This window comes from Paramormyrops kingsleyae, chromosome 12, assembly GCF_048594095.1.
Source record: "Paramormyrops kingsleyae isolate MSU_618 chromosome 12, PKINGS_0.4, whole genome shotgun sequence".
Taxonomy (NCBI): Eukaryota; Metazoa; Chordata; class Actinopteri; order Osteoglossiformes; family Mormyridae; genus Paramormyrops; species Paramormyrops kingsleyae.
Window position 1 is genome coordinate 31314621 of NC_132808.1, and position 17058 is coordinate 31331678.

Consider the following 17058-nt stretch of genomic DNA (forward strand, 5'->3'; position numbering starts at 1 on the left):
GTAAAGCCTAAACCGTCCCCCAGGTGCCTCACTTTGTAGTGGTTCTGTAGATGAAGCTAAGGATTCCATTCTAATAGTATCTCAATCAGCCGACATCTGTATTGCGGCTATACTGCATTCAGATTAATTGTTGTTCTGTACCAGTCTGCTTGCAGTCAAAAAGCTTCAGGGAGTCACCTGCTCTCCGTGCACAGTGAACAAGCAAATGCCGATGCCTTGGCCATCGTGTTGAAATTCAACCCCTCCTCACCACGGACCTGGTTGGGTGGTCAAAGGGATGGCCAGGTGATGGAGACATGGGAACAGGGCTGGGACATCCATGTGCCTTGTAACGTTACTGTGAACCAGGGATGGTAATTTCAGGCTGGTGTCCTGTGTGTCCAACAGTGATACTGTTCCTTCTCACTCTCCCCTGACAGTCAAACGACTTCATCTGGACAGATGGTTCTTCTTGGAATTTTGAGAACTGGGTTCCAGGTCAACCAGACGGTGCCAGTAATGTTGAGGGCTGTGTGGAGATGAACTGGAGAAGTAAGAAAGGGGAGCGGTGTAGATGGGAGAACGGTGGAGGGGAAAGTAGCCAGGGGGAAGCATGGAAAATGGTTACAGAACACTCACTGGAGTAATATATTGACCAACTGTTCACTTTGGACGAGTGTATTTTTCCAGCAGAAACATTAAAGAACAAACTGACGGACAAGCCATCTCCTCCCTGGACCTCTTTTAATGAAGAGGAGTTGAATACTGAATGTTTCCTGTGGAACTTCAGTAGTGCTTTGAGAAACACATTGTGTTAATTGGCATAAAACATGAATCTATAGTAGTATAGAGGGTTTGCTTCATGTGATTTCTTTCAGACTTGGGAGAATGGAATGATGATCAGTGCATGAAGCGGAAGCCTTTCATTTGCGCCTTCAAGTGGCAGCGGGAGCCGGACAATTGAAACACTGGAAGGACTCTATGGCATGGCTTAACATCAGGCGACGCATGAAGATTCATGCAATGTGCAAGATCAGTAAAGAATCACAATTTTGAAATGCTTTGCTGAACCCATGCCAAATAAAATGGATAAATGTTAACAGTGACTGCATTCTTATTAATTAACTGCCAGTAACATCATTTTAAATGCATTATTGGCTGGTACATTATGCCGACTCCAATATTACATTATTGGTACTTTACATAATGTAGTAAAGTTAATGTCATTGGCAGTTCTTGCGTTTGTCAGGGTCTGTCTGTTGTGCTCAGGGGACGGCCAAGGGGCCAAAACAGTCATCCTGCTCATTTAATCATACCTGTCTGACTGTCCCTGTATATTGGTGTCTGCTTGTCCTTTGCTCCCCAGTCTGGTCAGTGTCATCTGTGCAGTAACCCCTCCAAGTCTCTCTGATAGTGTCGCTCTGTTCTCCCCCGTGGTAGCGTCTCCCGTTCAAGGTATAATATGCCTGCCCATCCCTCTGGGTGCCTCCAGATTCTTTGTAAAGAGACAGAGGTCTGCACCCATGTATCGATTACCGGGTCCTGAACAACATGGTGAAATGGTGGGAACCGCTCCTACTCATCCACTCCGGGTGGAAGCAGCTTAGGTCTTTACCAAATTGAATCTGGGCAGTGCCTACAACCCGATCCGGATCCGAGAGGGGGGGTGGGTCAGTGAACAGTTCTTCGGTCTTTCAGACATTCATGAACAGAGTCCTGGCTGACCTGCTGCACTAGTTTTGTGAACATGTACAATTATTTTCATTCACTCCATGCCCATGGAACATGTTCATCACGTACGCCAGGTTCTCCAGCGCTGCCTCCTATGCAAAGTGTGAGGATCTATGGTTAAGTTCCTGGGGTACCTGATCCAACCAGGAGGAGTGGGGATGGATGAGGACAAGGCTAAAGCTGTAAGGGATTGGCCAAAACCCCAGATGGTCAGAATCAGACATCTGTCAGAGCACAGTACAGCGCATGTTCTGATGAACTTGACCATTTAGTCACTGAAATAAAGCACATGCCTCACGCTGGATACTGGCTAGTGAAGGGGAGCTGGCAGGCAAGAGGGCATCTGGTGCACTGGGACAGGGTGAGGTCTTCCATGCACCGTGTGGATACTCTTGGCGTCCTCTCTCACCCGAACCAGATAGGATGTGTTGTGCGGCGGACGTATTCAACACCTGGCCCAAAATCTCTGCTTCGGACTCCAAGCATAAGCTGATATGGTGTGAAACATGTTTTTTTTAACAGTTTCCTGTTGATGAATTACATTTTGCATGATGTACTTTAATGTGATTAGGTACAATATTGTGATCTTTGCCATTTCTCTCAAGAAAGGTATGATGCATGTATGTACACATCACAACTCTAAATTGAACATTATGATTATTTAAACCCACATTATTTACATATTTCTAACAGATCGTGTATCTGGGTGCTGCCAACAACAACCTGTCAATGGCACTGGCCTTTTCTCAACAGTCAGGTGATGAATTTGGATTTCCTCAGGAAAGTGCAGTTACAGGAACATGGACTAATCTGATCTTTATTGAAATGTCTTTATCTTTATCCCCCCATAAAATCGTGAAGGAGCCCCACCTTGTATTGAGTATATATGACATTTAGAGACGCTATAGTACACTGCTTTGAACAAAATTTCTTAGAACTACCAGGATATAGTATTTTACTGCTAACTAGACTAATTAAATGCTGCACATTTTTAAAGGCTTCTTTTTCAGACGAGAACCTATAACAACATGGCTCTGCATTATATTTTTACTAATATGACTCTCCTTCCAGGATTGAAAGGTTGTGGAGAGACCTGTGGTGTGCCGTCACAAACATCTGCTACGACGTGCTTCACTCACTAGTGGGTGATGGTTTTCTTGACCTGTCAAACACAATGCACCTCTTCTGTTGCCACTACGTGTTTGTGCCTAGATTACAAGCTGCCCTGGATGCCATTCCAATTGGTTGGGATAACCACCCAATTAGAACCGAGGAAAATTAGACTCCAAATCAGTTATGGGTAATGGGGACTATTCAGCATCCTGTGACTGAACCCAACAGTGAAGAGGTACACCACCTGTTATTGATAACTCTTGTTTTATTACAGTGTGATATTACCTTTATCAGGTCAGATCAATTAAGTTGAACAAGTGCTTTTACTACGGCAGCATGGAGGCGCAGTGGTTAGTGCTGTTGCCTCACAAGAAGGTCCAGGGTTCGATTCCCGGGTTGGCCGTGGGGCATTTCCTCGTGGAGTTTGCCTGCTCTCCCCGTGTTGGTGTGGGTTTCCTCCCACTGTCCAAAGGCATGCACTATAGGTTAATTGGTGACACTAAATTGGCCCCGTAAGGTGTGAGTGATGCGATTGTGTGTGCGTGACCTGTGGTGTGTTGGCGCCGGCCCAGGGTTTGTCCCCGCCATGTGCCCATACTTACCGGGATAGGCTCCAGTCCCCGTGACCCCAATAGGGATTACCCTTTATGTGTCTGCTCCACCAAATGGTAGACCATTTAAATGGCGACGCCCTTTTAAATGCGCTGCGTGTTGCATTACAATACTGGGCTGGGCATTCAGTTCCATGCTTGGAGAGCATGCAGTAGTCAGAAAATACACCAGATGGTACTGTGGTGCAAAAATAGAGGTACCACTGCAGCGATCTCAAGCGCAGACAAAGAATTTTGAAGACTCCCTCCAAGTTGTTGGAAATACCGTAAGCAGATTCGAAAGTAAGCGGATGTTTTCAATAAAAAATAAATTCAGAGCGGTTATTTAAGCGAATGGTTCACAATAACCACCCCCCAACACACACAAAAAAATATCATGATGCAGGAAAATTTTTTTAAACAAATGGTGCCAAATGGTAGAGATGCCAGTTTGTGGGTAATTATTTTACTACAAATGCTATCAAAAATATATAAGGATAGCAGTGTTCTATTCATTCTGTTCATGTACATGTAGTGCTATTTCATTACATTTCCTATAATTTTACAATGTAATCACTGAATTCATAATAATATAATGCAATAAAATAATTATTGCAATATTTTTAGATAGATATTTCATGAAAAGCACCTCAGTGTGTGTTGTTTATATATTATGTAGATGGACACCAGGACATTCTAAGGCAATAGGCAGGAAGCCCTGAAATGGCACTAGTACCTGAAAACCCTGCGCTGTCTGATGCTGAAGGGTGCGCTGATAGTGACGACGACAGAATAGCAGACCCGGATTTCCTTCCCACTCCGATTCTGATGATTTTACGTCCTTGGATGAGGATCAAGACCAGGACGTTCAACTACCACCACCACCAAAAAAAGGAAAATAGCTAACAAAGGTAAAAACTGTCTAATAACAGTCAGTAAGACAGAGGCAGAAGATGAATGCGAGTTGGATCACAGAAGGCCACCATGGAAAAGGCAGGACATTGAGTCAATACCTGTGCCAGATTCCACATTTGACCCCCCAGATGAAATTGAAACACCGCTGCAGTACTTCAAGATGATGTTCACTAATGAGATGGTTCAACATTATTTCTAACCACGCTAATTTGTTGGAGATCCCATAAAAACCACCTCTCATAAAACTGAATCTTTCCTGGCCATTCTGTTGTGCATGGGAGTTTTCGAATGCCCATCCATAGACGATTACTGGCACCATCTCTCACAGTACAGCCTTGTAGCTGATATTATGGTCGTCAAAAGCTTCAAGTTGTTACGCAAACTTCTTCACTGACAATGAGCAGTGTGAAGTGTTACGACCCTGTCTAGGGGTTAGGGTGTAACAGAGGAAGGGAATGGGGAAAGGGGAACACAGGGTGTGGTGTACAAGGGAACACACGTGGACAAAGGGGATATTTTTATAGTTTTTTTTATATTTTATTCACGCAAGACAGACACAGAACAGCAAACCTGGTGCAAGAGCTTCAGGAGTGATAAAGGCCAAAACAATAAACAAAACCCCAACTACCGAACGAAACCCAAATCTAACTGAACTACCAAAGAACACAGAAACAACAAAACCTATGCCTAACTCCCTAACCAAATTAGTGGACACAAAGTATATCAAAACAAAACGGCAACCACTCCCTACGCACCAGACACATACACAAACACACATACAAGCCAAAGCGTAAAGTCCGAGGGGCGCGCGAAGTCGTAAACCAAAAACCGGGCGAAAGATCGAAAACCAGAAATCAAACAAAACCAGGGCAGAAGTACAGAGAAGGGCAAAGCGAGAAATCGTAATCCGAGAAACCAAAAACCGTCATACACAATAATCATTCAAATAAGCAAACCAAAACACAATCCAAAATATGAGCAGAGCTGTCGAGGGTACTTTCTGTCCGGCTTTTCACTTCCGCCGGACGGAAGTGACGGCCGGCTTGCGGGGAAAGGTGGGCGGGGTCCAAACGGGGAGGCGGAGCAAGGGCCGAGCCAAGTGGTCCTGGTGGAGGGGGCGGAGCGAAAAGCTGCAGGACGTAACAGAAGGCAGCCAGGATCGGTCTTATAAAGTCGCCCTCTGTCTGAGATGCTGAGGAAGAAGTGTCTCCTTATTCCATCCACTTACAGGCAGAGTGTAGATGACGTAATGGTGGCATACAAAGGCCCACGGGCAGGGAATCTGCGTCAGTACGTTGCCAATAAACCAGATAAGTGGGGTTTCAAAGTCTTCTGTCGGGCCAGTTCCTGTGGCCTTGTACATGATCTCTTTATCAAGGGAAATCCACATTTCTCAATGATGATCTGAGCGAGGAGGAGCAGATGTTACTTCTGGGGGCCAAAGTGGTGACATCACTGTGCAAAACTATAGCAGACCTGTTTTTCATCCATCCATCCATCATCTACCGCCTTCCGGGTCGGGTTGCGGGGGCAGCAGTCTAGGCAGGGAAACCCAGACTTCCCTCTACCCGGCCACTTCGTCCAGCTCCTCTGGGGGAATCCCGAGGCGTTACCAGCCCAGCCGGGAGACATAGTCTCTCCAGCGTGTCCTGGGTCTCCCCCGGGGCCTCCTCCCAGCCCGGAACACCTCACCAGGGAGGCGTCCAGGAGGCATCCTGACCACCGGCTACTGTGTACTGTGGTTAACTATGTTCAAAACAGCTGTATATCTGCATAACAATGATGGAGATAACTGGGACCGAGCTTTTCCGGCTGTGAAACCAGCCTGTCACAATGAACTCCACCTGCACACAGGCACAGTTTTCAGTTTTAAACTAGCAGGTAAAATGTAAAGTAGCTAAAACTGTCCTCCTTGACATAGGCAATGGTGGCTGTCAGTTGTACTGCGCATTATTTCAGTGCTTCGTTAGCTAGCAACAATTTCTAGCGATTGTGCGCAAAAACGTTATTATATGATATTATCATATAATACAGCATATTATCAGTAAACTCTAACATGAAAAATACATATGCTGGATTTAAAAAAATCGTCATGTGCAAGTTTACGTAGCACAAACATCAACTAACTATTGCCTACAATAGGGTTAAAATGATTACATTCATGTTACACGTCGTTATTAGAGTTAACTATGTTAAAATATGACACGGTATCGATTAAAAATACTTACCTGTTGACCGCTGATAGGTGGCGCTCCGCTCCCCGCGCTCTTCCCGATCTCCGGTAGAACATTTGAGCTCCATCAACCGAAGGCTGAATGAGCTGAATTGGACGCTGCTCTCCTCTGGCACCGCGTGCCGTCTGGGAGCTCATCCAATTGGCGTGGAATAACGGTGCCAAAAGTCACGTGATCCACAAATATATGTTTCGCCTTGTTGTATACTCGTCAAAAATGTGAAAAATGACCAATAACAATTATGAAATGTTTCTTATTGGTTTTATTCTGTCTTTATACTTGTGGAAGACGCTCTTTTTGTTTTGTTTGTATTATCAAAACGCATCATATTGCTTTGACAGCAGTGCTTTTTATTTGCAAAGCGCATTGTGTTTTATTCTGTCTTTATACTTGTGGAAGACGCTCTTTTTGTTTTGTTTGTATTATCAAAACGCATCATATTGCTTTGACAGCAGTGCTTTTTATTTGCAAAGCGCATTGTGTTTGTGTGAGACGTATGTTTTGTATTTGTACCTCATTATGTGCACGTTTCCGGATTGTTCGTTATTTATAATTTACAGCCGGTTTGTTTACAGATCGTGGGGCATTTGTGACGTATTGGCAGGGTTCTAACTTCATACTGAGAACGACGTCAATGACCGCATTAACGAGAGGCACACAGACACGGACCTAAATACACCAAACTAATCAACACAACTAGAAACAGCTGAAGACACGGGGATTCCACACGAGGCTAACGAGGGGGCGTGGCACACACGAGGATCGGAACAATAGGGGTGCGACACAAGTATATAAAACGGTCCAGAATGAACCAGAGGGAAAGGGAAAGAAGTGTCACAGATCTTCAAAGGTCAGTCTTTGATATTTGTCTAAATCCTGCTCATGGCACACATATGATGTTTGTGTTGTAGTGGTTGGAGGACTGGGGCTATTCAGTGTTTATTATAGGGCAGTACTCCTATGCTTTTCAGCCCATCTCTGGGAGTTTCAGAAATAGTGGGGATGGTGGTATTTGTGGTGTGGGCAGAAGTGGTGGGTTCTCCAGAGCCCTTGGAGGATGTGAACTACTGATGTGAACATTTCTGGGATTCTGGAATTTCCTGCCTTATTTCTAGTGGCAATAGTGCCATAATTCACAGCACTGATAGTCAAGTGTCATTTTGAATCATTGGACATCAAGTGTTACAACTCAATATCATCTGCAATTGCATGATGTGGGGTTTAATCAACATGGCATCAGGGATTTTCATATAAAGGAACTGTAACCTTTGGTTTGCTCTGTGCAGAAAGGTGTGGGACTGAACTGAGACATGATGACTCCAAGCTTGCTGGGAATTGCTCTCCTCTGCCTGTCTGTCATGCCTGCTGCAATGGCTGATGGTCAGTTTCCTGAGCCATTCTAACAGTCACTTAAACAGGCCATTGGGGGTCAGACATGTGACAAGCCTGGGGCATTCAGTGCTGAATCCAAACAGCCCCAAATGATTTGTTTAGCTCAGTTTGGGAATTCCATGCATCACAACAGTCTTGGATCAAGGCTGTTTCCCAAAACCTTTGATTCTATGGTATCATAATGTTGGGGAGAATTCAGTATGATGACAGATGAGGACTCTTGATCATAGCACAGCCCCATGGAATTGTGTTTTCTGTGCTCCATCAGGAAATCAGAACTCCCTGAAGCAGTGTGATGGACAACACAAGGACTGGTACCGAACTGGCCAGTACTGTATACGGTATTTCAACACGCCGTGCTCCTTCGATGTTGCTGAGGTAAAGCAAAAACCGTCCCCCAGGTGCCTCATGTTGTAATTCTATAAAATGAGATTCTTGGGTTCAAACAGGCTCACAATCGAAGCCAACATCTGTATTACTGCTATACTGCATTCAGATTAATTGTTCCTGTGTACAGTCTACTTGCAGTCAAACTTCAGGGGCTCACCTGGTCTCTGTGCACAGTAGCCAAGAAAATGAGGATGTCTTCTCCCTGCTGGGATCTGCCAGCTCAGCTCCACGGATCTGGTTGGGCGGTTATAGGGATGGCCAGGTGATGGGGACAGGGCTGGGACATCCATGTGCCTTATTGCTATCTCTGGTTCACAGTAACATCAGGCTGGTGACCTGTGTCCGTGTAACGGTATCGCCTTCTCTCTCCCCTAACAGTCCAACAATTTCATCTGGAAAGATGGTTCCAATTGGGACTACCAGAATTGGGTTCCAGGTCAACCAAGCTACACCTCACACACTGAGAACTGTGTGGAGATGAACTGGAAAAGTAAGAGTGGTTATTTACAGAACACTTATTGGAGTATAATTCTCATTATACTCCAATGGACTGTCTTCCCCTCATGAGAGGAATTTCTGAATATTGCATACTGAATGTTTCCAGTGGAACTTCAGTAGTGCTTTGGAGAAACAAATTGTGTGAAATTGGCATAACATGACTTCATAGTGGTATAAAGAGGGTTTGCTTCAGCATGTATGATTTCTTTCAGACCAAAAACAATGGAATGATGATCTGTGCAGCAACAAGAAGCCTTTTGTTTGCGCCTTCTTGCGGCAGCAGGGCCAAGACTGAAATGCTGGAACGCTCTACTGCATCGCTTATAAAAATCGGGCCACACATGAATTTTCATGTAAGATGAGTAAAGAATTGCTGAACTTGTGCAAAATAAACTATCAACTGTATGACTGAGTTCTTGTGTAACTGCCACCATCATTTGATACATTATTGGCTGGTACATTATGCAGGAGCTATTGCATTATTGGCAGTTCTTGCATCTGGGTCTGTCTGTGCTCCATTTTGGCCCCCTGACCGTCCCCTGTCATCCCTCTCATTTAATCATACCTGCCTTCTGTCTGACTGTTAGTCCCTGTATATTAGTGTCTGCTTCTCCTTTCACTTCCTAGTCTGGTCAGTGTCATCTGTGCAGTAACCCCTCCAAGTCTCTCTGATAGTGTCGCTCTGTTCTCCCCCGTGAGAGTTAGCGTCTCCCATGTCTGGTTTCCCCATTCAAGGTATAATATGCCTGCACATCCTTCTGCACACCTCCTGATTCTTCGTTGTAAAGAGACAGGTCTGCACCCATGTATCAATTACTGGGTCCTGAACAACATCGTGGTGAAATGGTGGGAATCGCTCCTACTCATCCACTCTGGGTGGAAGCAGCTCAGGTCTTTACCAAATTGAATCTGGGCAGTGCCTATAACCCGATCCGGATCCAAGAGGGGGGTGGGTCAGTGAACAGTTCTTCGGTCTTTCAGACATTCATGTACAAAGTCCTGGCCGACCTGCTGCACTAGTTTTGTGAACATGTACAATTATTTTCATTCACTCCATGCGCATGGAACATGTTCATCACGTACGCCAGGTTCTCCAGCGCCGCCTCCTATGCAAAGTGTGAGGATCTATGGTTAAGTTCCTGGGGTACCTGATCCAACCAGGAGGAGTGGGGATGGATGAGGACAAGGCTAAAGCTGTAAGGGATTGGCCAAAACCCCAGATGGTCAGAATCAGACATCTGTCAGAGCACAGTACAGCGCATGTTCTGATGAGGAACTTGACCATTTAGTCACTGAAATAAAGCACATGCCTCATGCTGGATACTGGCTAGTGAAGGGGAGCTTGCAGGCAAGAGGGCATCTGGTGCACTGGGACAGGGTGAGGTCTTCCATGCACCGTGTGGATACTCTTGGCGTCCTCTCTCGCCCAAACCAGATAGGATGTGTTGTGCGGCGGACGTATTCAACACCTGGCCCAAAATCTCTGCTTCGGACTCCAAGCATAAGCTGATATGGTGTGAAACATTTTTTCATCTAATAGTTTCCTGTTGATGAATTATATTTTGCACTATGTACTTTAATGTGATTAGGTACAATATTGTGATCTCTGTTGCCACTGATGGCTTCTCAAGAAAGGTATGATGCATGTATGTACACATCACAACTCTAAATTGAACATTATGATTATTTAAACCCACATTATTTACATATTTCTAACAGATCGTGTATCTGGGTGCTGCCAACAACAACCTGTCAATGGCACTGGCCTTTTCTCAACAGTCAGGTGATGAATTTGGATTTCCTCAGGAAATTGCAGTTACAGGAACATGGACTAATCTGATCTTTATTGAAAAGTCAAATTTAATTATTTGCACTTACAGAATTTCTAGAACCCATATTTTAAGAGATATAAAAAATAATTTCAAGTTCAGTTGATCTTTGTTTCCCTGTGTGCATAGGTATGGGTCATCTTTCAGCATGCTATGTATGACTTTTCTTTCAGAAATCGGGACAATGGAATGATGTTTCGTGCACCCAAAAGAAACCTTTCACCCTTCAAACGGCACAAGCGGCAGCAGGAGGTGGAAGACTGAGAAATGCTGGAAGCACGATACGGCATGGCTTATAAAAATCACACGACGCATGAAAAGATGAACGAAGGGGCAAGATTCATGTAAAGCGCAAGATGAGAAAAGAATTGCAACATTTTGAAACGCTTCACTGAACTCATGCAAAATTAAAATACTAAATAAATAAACATCAACCGTATGACTCTTCTGCATTCTTATTATTTGGTTAAAATGGGAAAATGCGCCAGATGAGGCAGCCAATAATATAACAACTCTAACAACTATAAATACTATAACTGCCAATATTGTCATCATTTTTAATACATTAATGGCAGTTATTACATTATGGGCTGATATATTATGCAGAATCAGTTATTACATTTTTATTCAGAAATTGTATTATATTATTGAATACACTATAAACTTTATAAAGTTGTTACATTATCAACATTTATTGCAATAAAAATAGAATACAATACAATACCTTTTATTGTCAGTATATACAAATACAATGAGATTAAAAGCAGCTCGTTCCATGCAAACATGTATGTAGAACACACAACAATAAAAACAGTAATTATGCAGTGTGTAGTGGATGTTGGACACAGAGCAATGATATTGTACAGTATACAGCTATTACACAGTTATTATCAATACCATTTAGATATTGGATATTGCACAGTTGATGGATAGAAGGAAGTCCAGGGGTTGGGGGGTTAGACTGTGTAGTCAGTGCATGTGTGAGTTTAGAGTGGTTATGGCTTTTGGGAAAAAACTGTTCTTGAGTCTGTTTGTCCTTGCTGTGATGCACCTGTAGCGCCTCCCTGAGGGTGGGAGCTGTCCTCTGTGATGTTTTTTGCTCTGCTGAGGCAGCGGGAGGTGTAAATATCCATCAGGGAGGGGAGAGGGCAGCCGCTGATCTTCTGTGCTGCCTTTACTACTCTCTGAAGCCTCTCCCTGTCTGTCATGGTGCAGCTGCCGTACCACACTGTGACACAGTACGTCAGCAGTTTTTCAGTGCGAGTGACTAGAGAAAGCGCTCGTGTCCCAGTGCTGCATTTAAAGCACTCTGGTGAACAGAAAGCGAACCAATCCCACATCCTAATGTACATCACACAAAACCATTTTCCCGCCGGGTCTGTTTTCACCACGTGAAATATAGGCGACGCCCATACATACACGCTAAATAATGCGTGAAAACAGTGCACGTGTTCGATGGGAGTGGTGGGAGAAAAGAAAATGACATCTCAAAATTTAGAACAGCGGCCTTTTAGTAAATATTAATTGTATAACATGAAGAATCGTGAATACATTTATATACATTTACATTTAAATGGAAAAAAGTACCTCTACGTACCTCTTTGTAATGTATGGATTTAAATATTGTTTGTTTTGGGTTCTGGGTCCAATGCTTAAATCAGTTATTCCTAGTTAATCCTAAGTCTAAATCTAGTTCAGTTTTGCTAACTTTTGACTGCGTACAGATCGTATAAAATAAGTATTTTGTATCTATTTATAATCACCTAATAAGTCAATTAAATTCTGTATCCAGTATCTTTAGCACCTATTTATCTTTTCTTTAAATCAGTAACCTCCATCCACATATCAAACTCAAAATTCAACATGTATAGGCTAAAGGGAAAAAACAAAATCACATCGTATTCCATTCAGGCATAACAATGTCCAAAGGTTAATATACAGTTCAGTTCAGTCCGTCACATCCTAACTGCACACGTTGTAAGCAATTCAAAGTTCCGTCTACTCGTCCTTGGGTCCAGCTGGCCACCCTGCTATGAACTCCGTTCGGTGGGTCCCGGTGTTCTGTCGATATAACCCCCCAAAACCCTTACCATAACCCAAACCCCTAAAACCTAACCCTAATCCCAAAACGGTTGAACTGCACATGCGCAGAAAGGCTCGATAGCACGTCTCGATAGGTAGGATTTTATGACAGAACACTGGTTCTGTGTAGCACATATGCAGGAATATATATATTTAGGAAGATAGTGCAGAAAAAAAAAACAATTTATCGTGGTTTAAAACATTTCTTCCATCCTCCTTTAGTTAATTAAAAAATCACCACACTACACCACATAAGCTGTAAAATCGAGTTTAGCAAGTTTTCTTTTTACCATATTCTAAATCCTATGGCAGCACTCACTGCAGCCAGCCTCAACCGCCTCCGCAAAAAAACAACCCGCGCTCCACACGTTACGTCGTGACATCACCTCACAATCTACAGTACATACAATCGTCTTTTTTCTTAAAGAGATAAATTATCGTTTTGTTAATATACTGTAAATGTGTTTTTGTTTCTATTTGTCCAATTTATACATTATTGTTGTAAAAGTTGTTTTGTAATGGATTTAATGACCTATTGTCATGTGGGTTACACACGGCCAACAGAGCAGAAAGCATTCGTTACGTACAGTATGTATTTTTTGAGACGGAGCTTATAGGAGTGAAATAACCACGTGATATCGTGGTTGATATCGTAACAGTCAGACAACGGTTTCGAGGAATTTTTAAATCGCGATATTACGTTTTTCGTTACATCCCTATTAAAAGGTTTAGTCATTTATATCAAAAAGACAATTTTTAACAGTACTTGAAATGGCTTGTCTCTGTTGTGTTTTATTGAGACCATTTTGAACTGTGTCAGCTGGCCCACCTTCACTGGAGATGACAACGACGAATGCTCACTTGAAGATGAGACGTGTCACTGGATATCTCCATCAGTTCATTGAAAATGGTATAAATTTCTTTCACATACTACGGTACGATCATGAGATCTACTATGCTTATTTTCACATTTATTTTTAGCAACCGGTTCTGAGCTTAACGCCTTGCTGAAGTTCTGGTTGGGCTGGGAGACTTTCCTCTGGACAACTGGTGGAAGTGATTGATGGAACCCTACCAAGGTCATCTGCATGCTTTGAGACCCTACGTCTTCCAGCACACTAACAAGATTTCTCAACATTTAAGGCGGAGCTTTGTACCTGCATAAATACAGCAGACGCTGGATTTGGATTGGCTTAGTGTCTTTAATAGTACATACAAATAGTACATACAGGATAAATGTGTTAATTGCTGTTGCACAACACAACTACTCTGTTCCAATATCCATCATGCATAAGTCAATACAAATGATTTGTTCAGTTATTAAAACAGCTTTATTGTATTTCTGTGTATTAGTGCTGTGTTAATATCAGCTGAACAGTGGCTTGATAAATATCAATGCCATATGATTGGGAGGTTCAACAGCTTCTGTCAGTGCTGCCAGTACGTCATGGTTTAGATGGTCATCTCTGACAGGAATTATGATTCCATGGTGTCACAGTGGTGCAGTGGTTAGCCCTGTCGCCTCATAGCAAGAAGGTCCTGGGTTTGATCCCTGGGTTGTCCAGGGTGCCTTTCTGTGTGGAGTTTGCATGTTCTCCCCGTGCATGCGTGGGTTTCATCCAGGTGTTTCGGTTTCCTCCCACAGTCCAAAGACATGCAGATTAGGTAGATTGGCTACTCTACATTGCCCGTAGGTGTGAATGAGAGTGTGTTTGTCTGTGTTGGCATGCACTGGCATGCCTAAATGGAATGTGACTGCACTGTTATGCTTATAACATTAAAAGCACTACTATAAAGAGGTGTTATGCCAATTTCACACACAATTTGGTTTCTCCAAAGCACTACTGAAGTTCCACTGGAAACATTCAGTATGCAATATTCAGAAACTCCTCTCTTTAAAAGGGGATTACGGTCCAGGGAGGACATGGCTTGGATGTCAGTTTGTTCTTTAATGTGAATTATGAGAATGAGAATTATACTCCAATAAGTGTTCTGTAAATAACCACTCTTACTTTTCCAGTTCATCTCCACACAGTTCTCAGTGTGTGAGGTGTAGCTTGGTTGACCTGGAACCCAATTCTGGTAGTCCCAATTGGAACCATCTTTCCAGATGAACTTGTTGGACTGTTAGGGGAGAGAGAAGGAGAGATACCATTACATGGACACACAGGTCACCAGCCTGATGTTACTGTGAACCAGAGATAGCAATAAGGCACATGGATGTCCCAGCCCTGTTCCCATGTCTCCATCACCTGGCCATCCCTATAACCACCCAACCAGATCCGTGGAGCTGAGCTGGCAGATCCCAGCAGGGAGAAGACATCCTCGTTTTCTTGGCTACTGTGCACAGAGACCAGGTGAGCCCCTGGAGCTTGACTGCAAGTAGACTGTACACAGGAACAATTAATCTGAATGCAGTATAGCAGTAATACAGATGTTGGCTTCAATTGTGAGCCTGTTTGAACCCAAGAATCTCATTTTATAGAACTACAACATGAGGCACGGTTTTTGCTTTACCTCAGCAACGTCGAAGGAGCACGGCATGTTGAAATACCGTATACAGTACTGGCCAGTTCGGTACCAGTCCTTGTGTTGTCCATCACACTGCTTTAGGGAGTTCTGATTTCCTGATGAGCACAGAAAAAAAAATACCACAATTCCATGGGGCTGTGCTATGATAGAGTCCTCAACTGTGTCATCATACTGAATTCTCCCCGACATTATGATAATCATAGAGCCAAAGGTTTTGGGAAACAGCCTTGATCTAAGACTGTTGTGATGAATGGAATTCCCAAACTGAGCTAAACAAATCATTTGGGGCTGTTTGGATTCAGCGCTTCATGCCCCAGGCTTGTCACATGTCCGACACCCAATGACCTGTTTAAGTGACCATTAGAATGGCTCAGGAAACTGACTGACCGTCATCCATTGCAGCAGGCATGGCAGACAGGCAGAGGAGTGCAATCCCCAGCAAGCTTGGAGTCCTCATGTCTCAGTTCTTCAGTCCCACAACACCTTCCTGCAGAGCAAACCATAGGTTACAGTTCCGTTATATGGTGATTGTAACTACACCGGTCACAAGGGAGTCAACACTTCATACTGATGTTCAAATTCCCATTTTATTTTATCCTCTTCATGCAAAGAACACCGTGAAAACTATGGACGCAAAATAAAGTTTTTCAGTATAACACACACACATATGTACCTCTATACAGAAAATAAACATATCTGAAATATTTATGCAGCAAACAAAAATAATAATTACCGTGTTGCCTCTTTGACCAGTCGTAGAATGAGTCGTAGCTTGTTATTCACTGTCTATTACTAAATGCCCTTACGTGAGAGCTTCCAGTTCAAAGCCACGTCGGTCATGTGACTTAATAGCTCATTCTTATGCAAATACTTTTAAAACTTCAAATAATGTAGGCAACAACACAAACTCCTTTAAACAACACATAAAATTAATGATATTATTTTAACTCTCTTTTGGGAAATTCACTTTAACAGCGTTGTCATGGCAACATTAACACACTTCTTAGTGTCAGCTACAGTGATCTCTGATGCCATGTTGATTAACCACTTGGTTCCCCCCACCACCATGAAATTGCGGATGATATTTAGTTGTAACACTTGATGTCCAATGATTCAAAATGACACTTGACTATCAATGCTGTGAATTATGGCACTATTGCCACTAGAAATAAGGCAGGAAATTCCAGAATCCCAGAAATGTTCACATCAGTAGTTCACATCCTCCAAGGGCTCTGGAGAACCCACCACTTCTGCCCACACCACAAATACCACCATCCCCACTATTTCTGAAACTCCCAGAGATGGGCTGAAAAGCATAGGAGTACTGCCCTATAATAAACACTGAATAGCCCCAGTCCTCCAACCACTACAACACAAACATCATATGTGTGCCATGAGCAGGATTTAGACAAATATCAAAGACTGACCTTTGAAGATCTGTGACACTTCTTTCCCTTTCCCTCTGGTTCATTCTGGACCGTTTTATATACTTGTGTTGCACCCCTATTGTTCCGATCCTCGTGTGTGCCACGCCCCCTCGTTAGCCTCGTGTGGAATCCCCGTGTCTTCAGCTGTTTCTAGTTGTGTTGATTAGTTTGGTGTATTTCAGTCCGTGTCTGTGTGCCTCTCGTTAATGCGGTCATTGACGTCGTTCTCAGTATGGAATTAGAACCCTGCCAATACGTCACAAATGCCCCACGATCTGTAAACAAACCGGCTGTAAATTATAAATAACGAACAATCCGGAAACGTGCACATAATGCGGTACAAATA

General features: G+C 43.3%; 1 protein-coding gene and 1 long non-coding RNA gene across 2 annotated transcripts in view; both read left to right on the top strand.

The window, feature by feature from the left end:
• LOC140593549 (lectin-like) overlaps positions 1 to 943 on the top strand; it is a 34799-nt gene extending 33856 nt beyond the window's left edge. Inside the window, exons 4-6 of the mRNA XM_072718478.1 lie at positions 145 to 285; positions 420 to 531; positions 858 to 943. Of these exons, the coding sequence (XP_072574579.1) occupies positions 145 to 285; positions 420 to 531; positions 858 to 943 (339 nt within the window). The remainder of the gene's footprint in view (positions 1 to 144; positions 286 to 419; positions 532 to 857) is intronic.
• Positions 944 to 8200: 7257 nt separating this feature from the next.
• Positions 8201 to 9247, top strand: LOC140577703 (uncharacterized). Its single transcript, XR_011981867.1, has 4 exons — positions 8201 to 8332; positions 8472 to 8606; positions 8723 to 8834; positions 9055 to 9247. It is a non-coding gene; the product is annotated as an uncharacterized lncRNA (long non-coding RNA).
• Positions 9248 to 17058: the final 7811 nt, after the last annotated feature.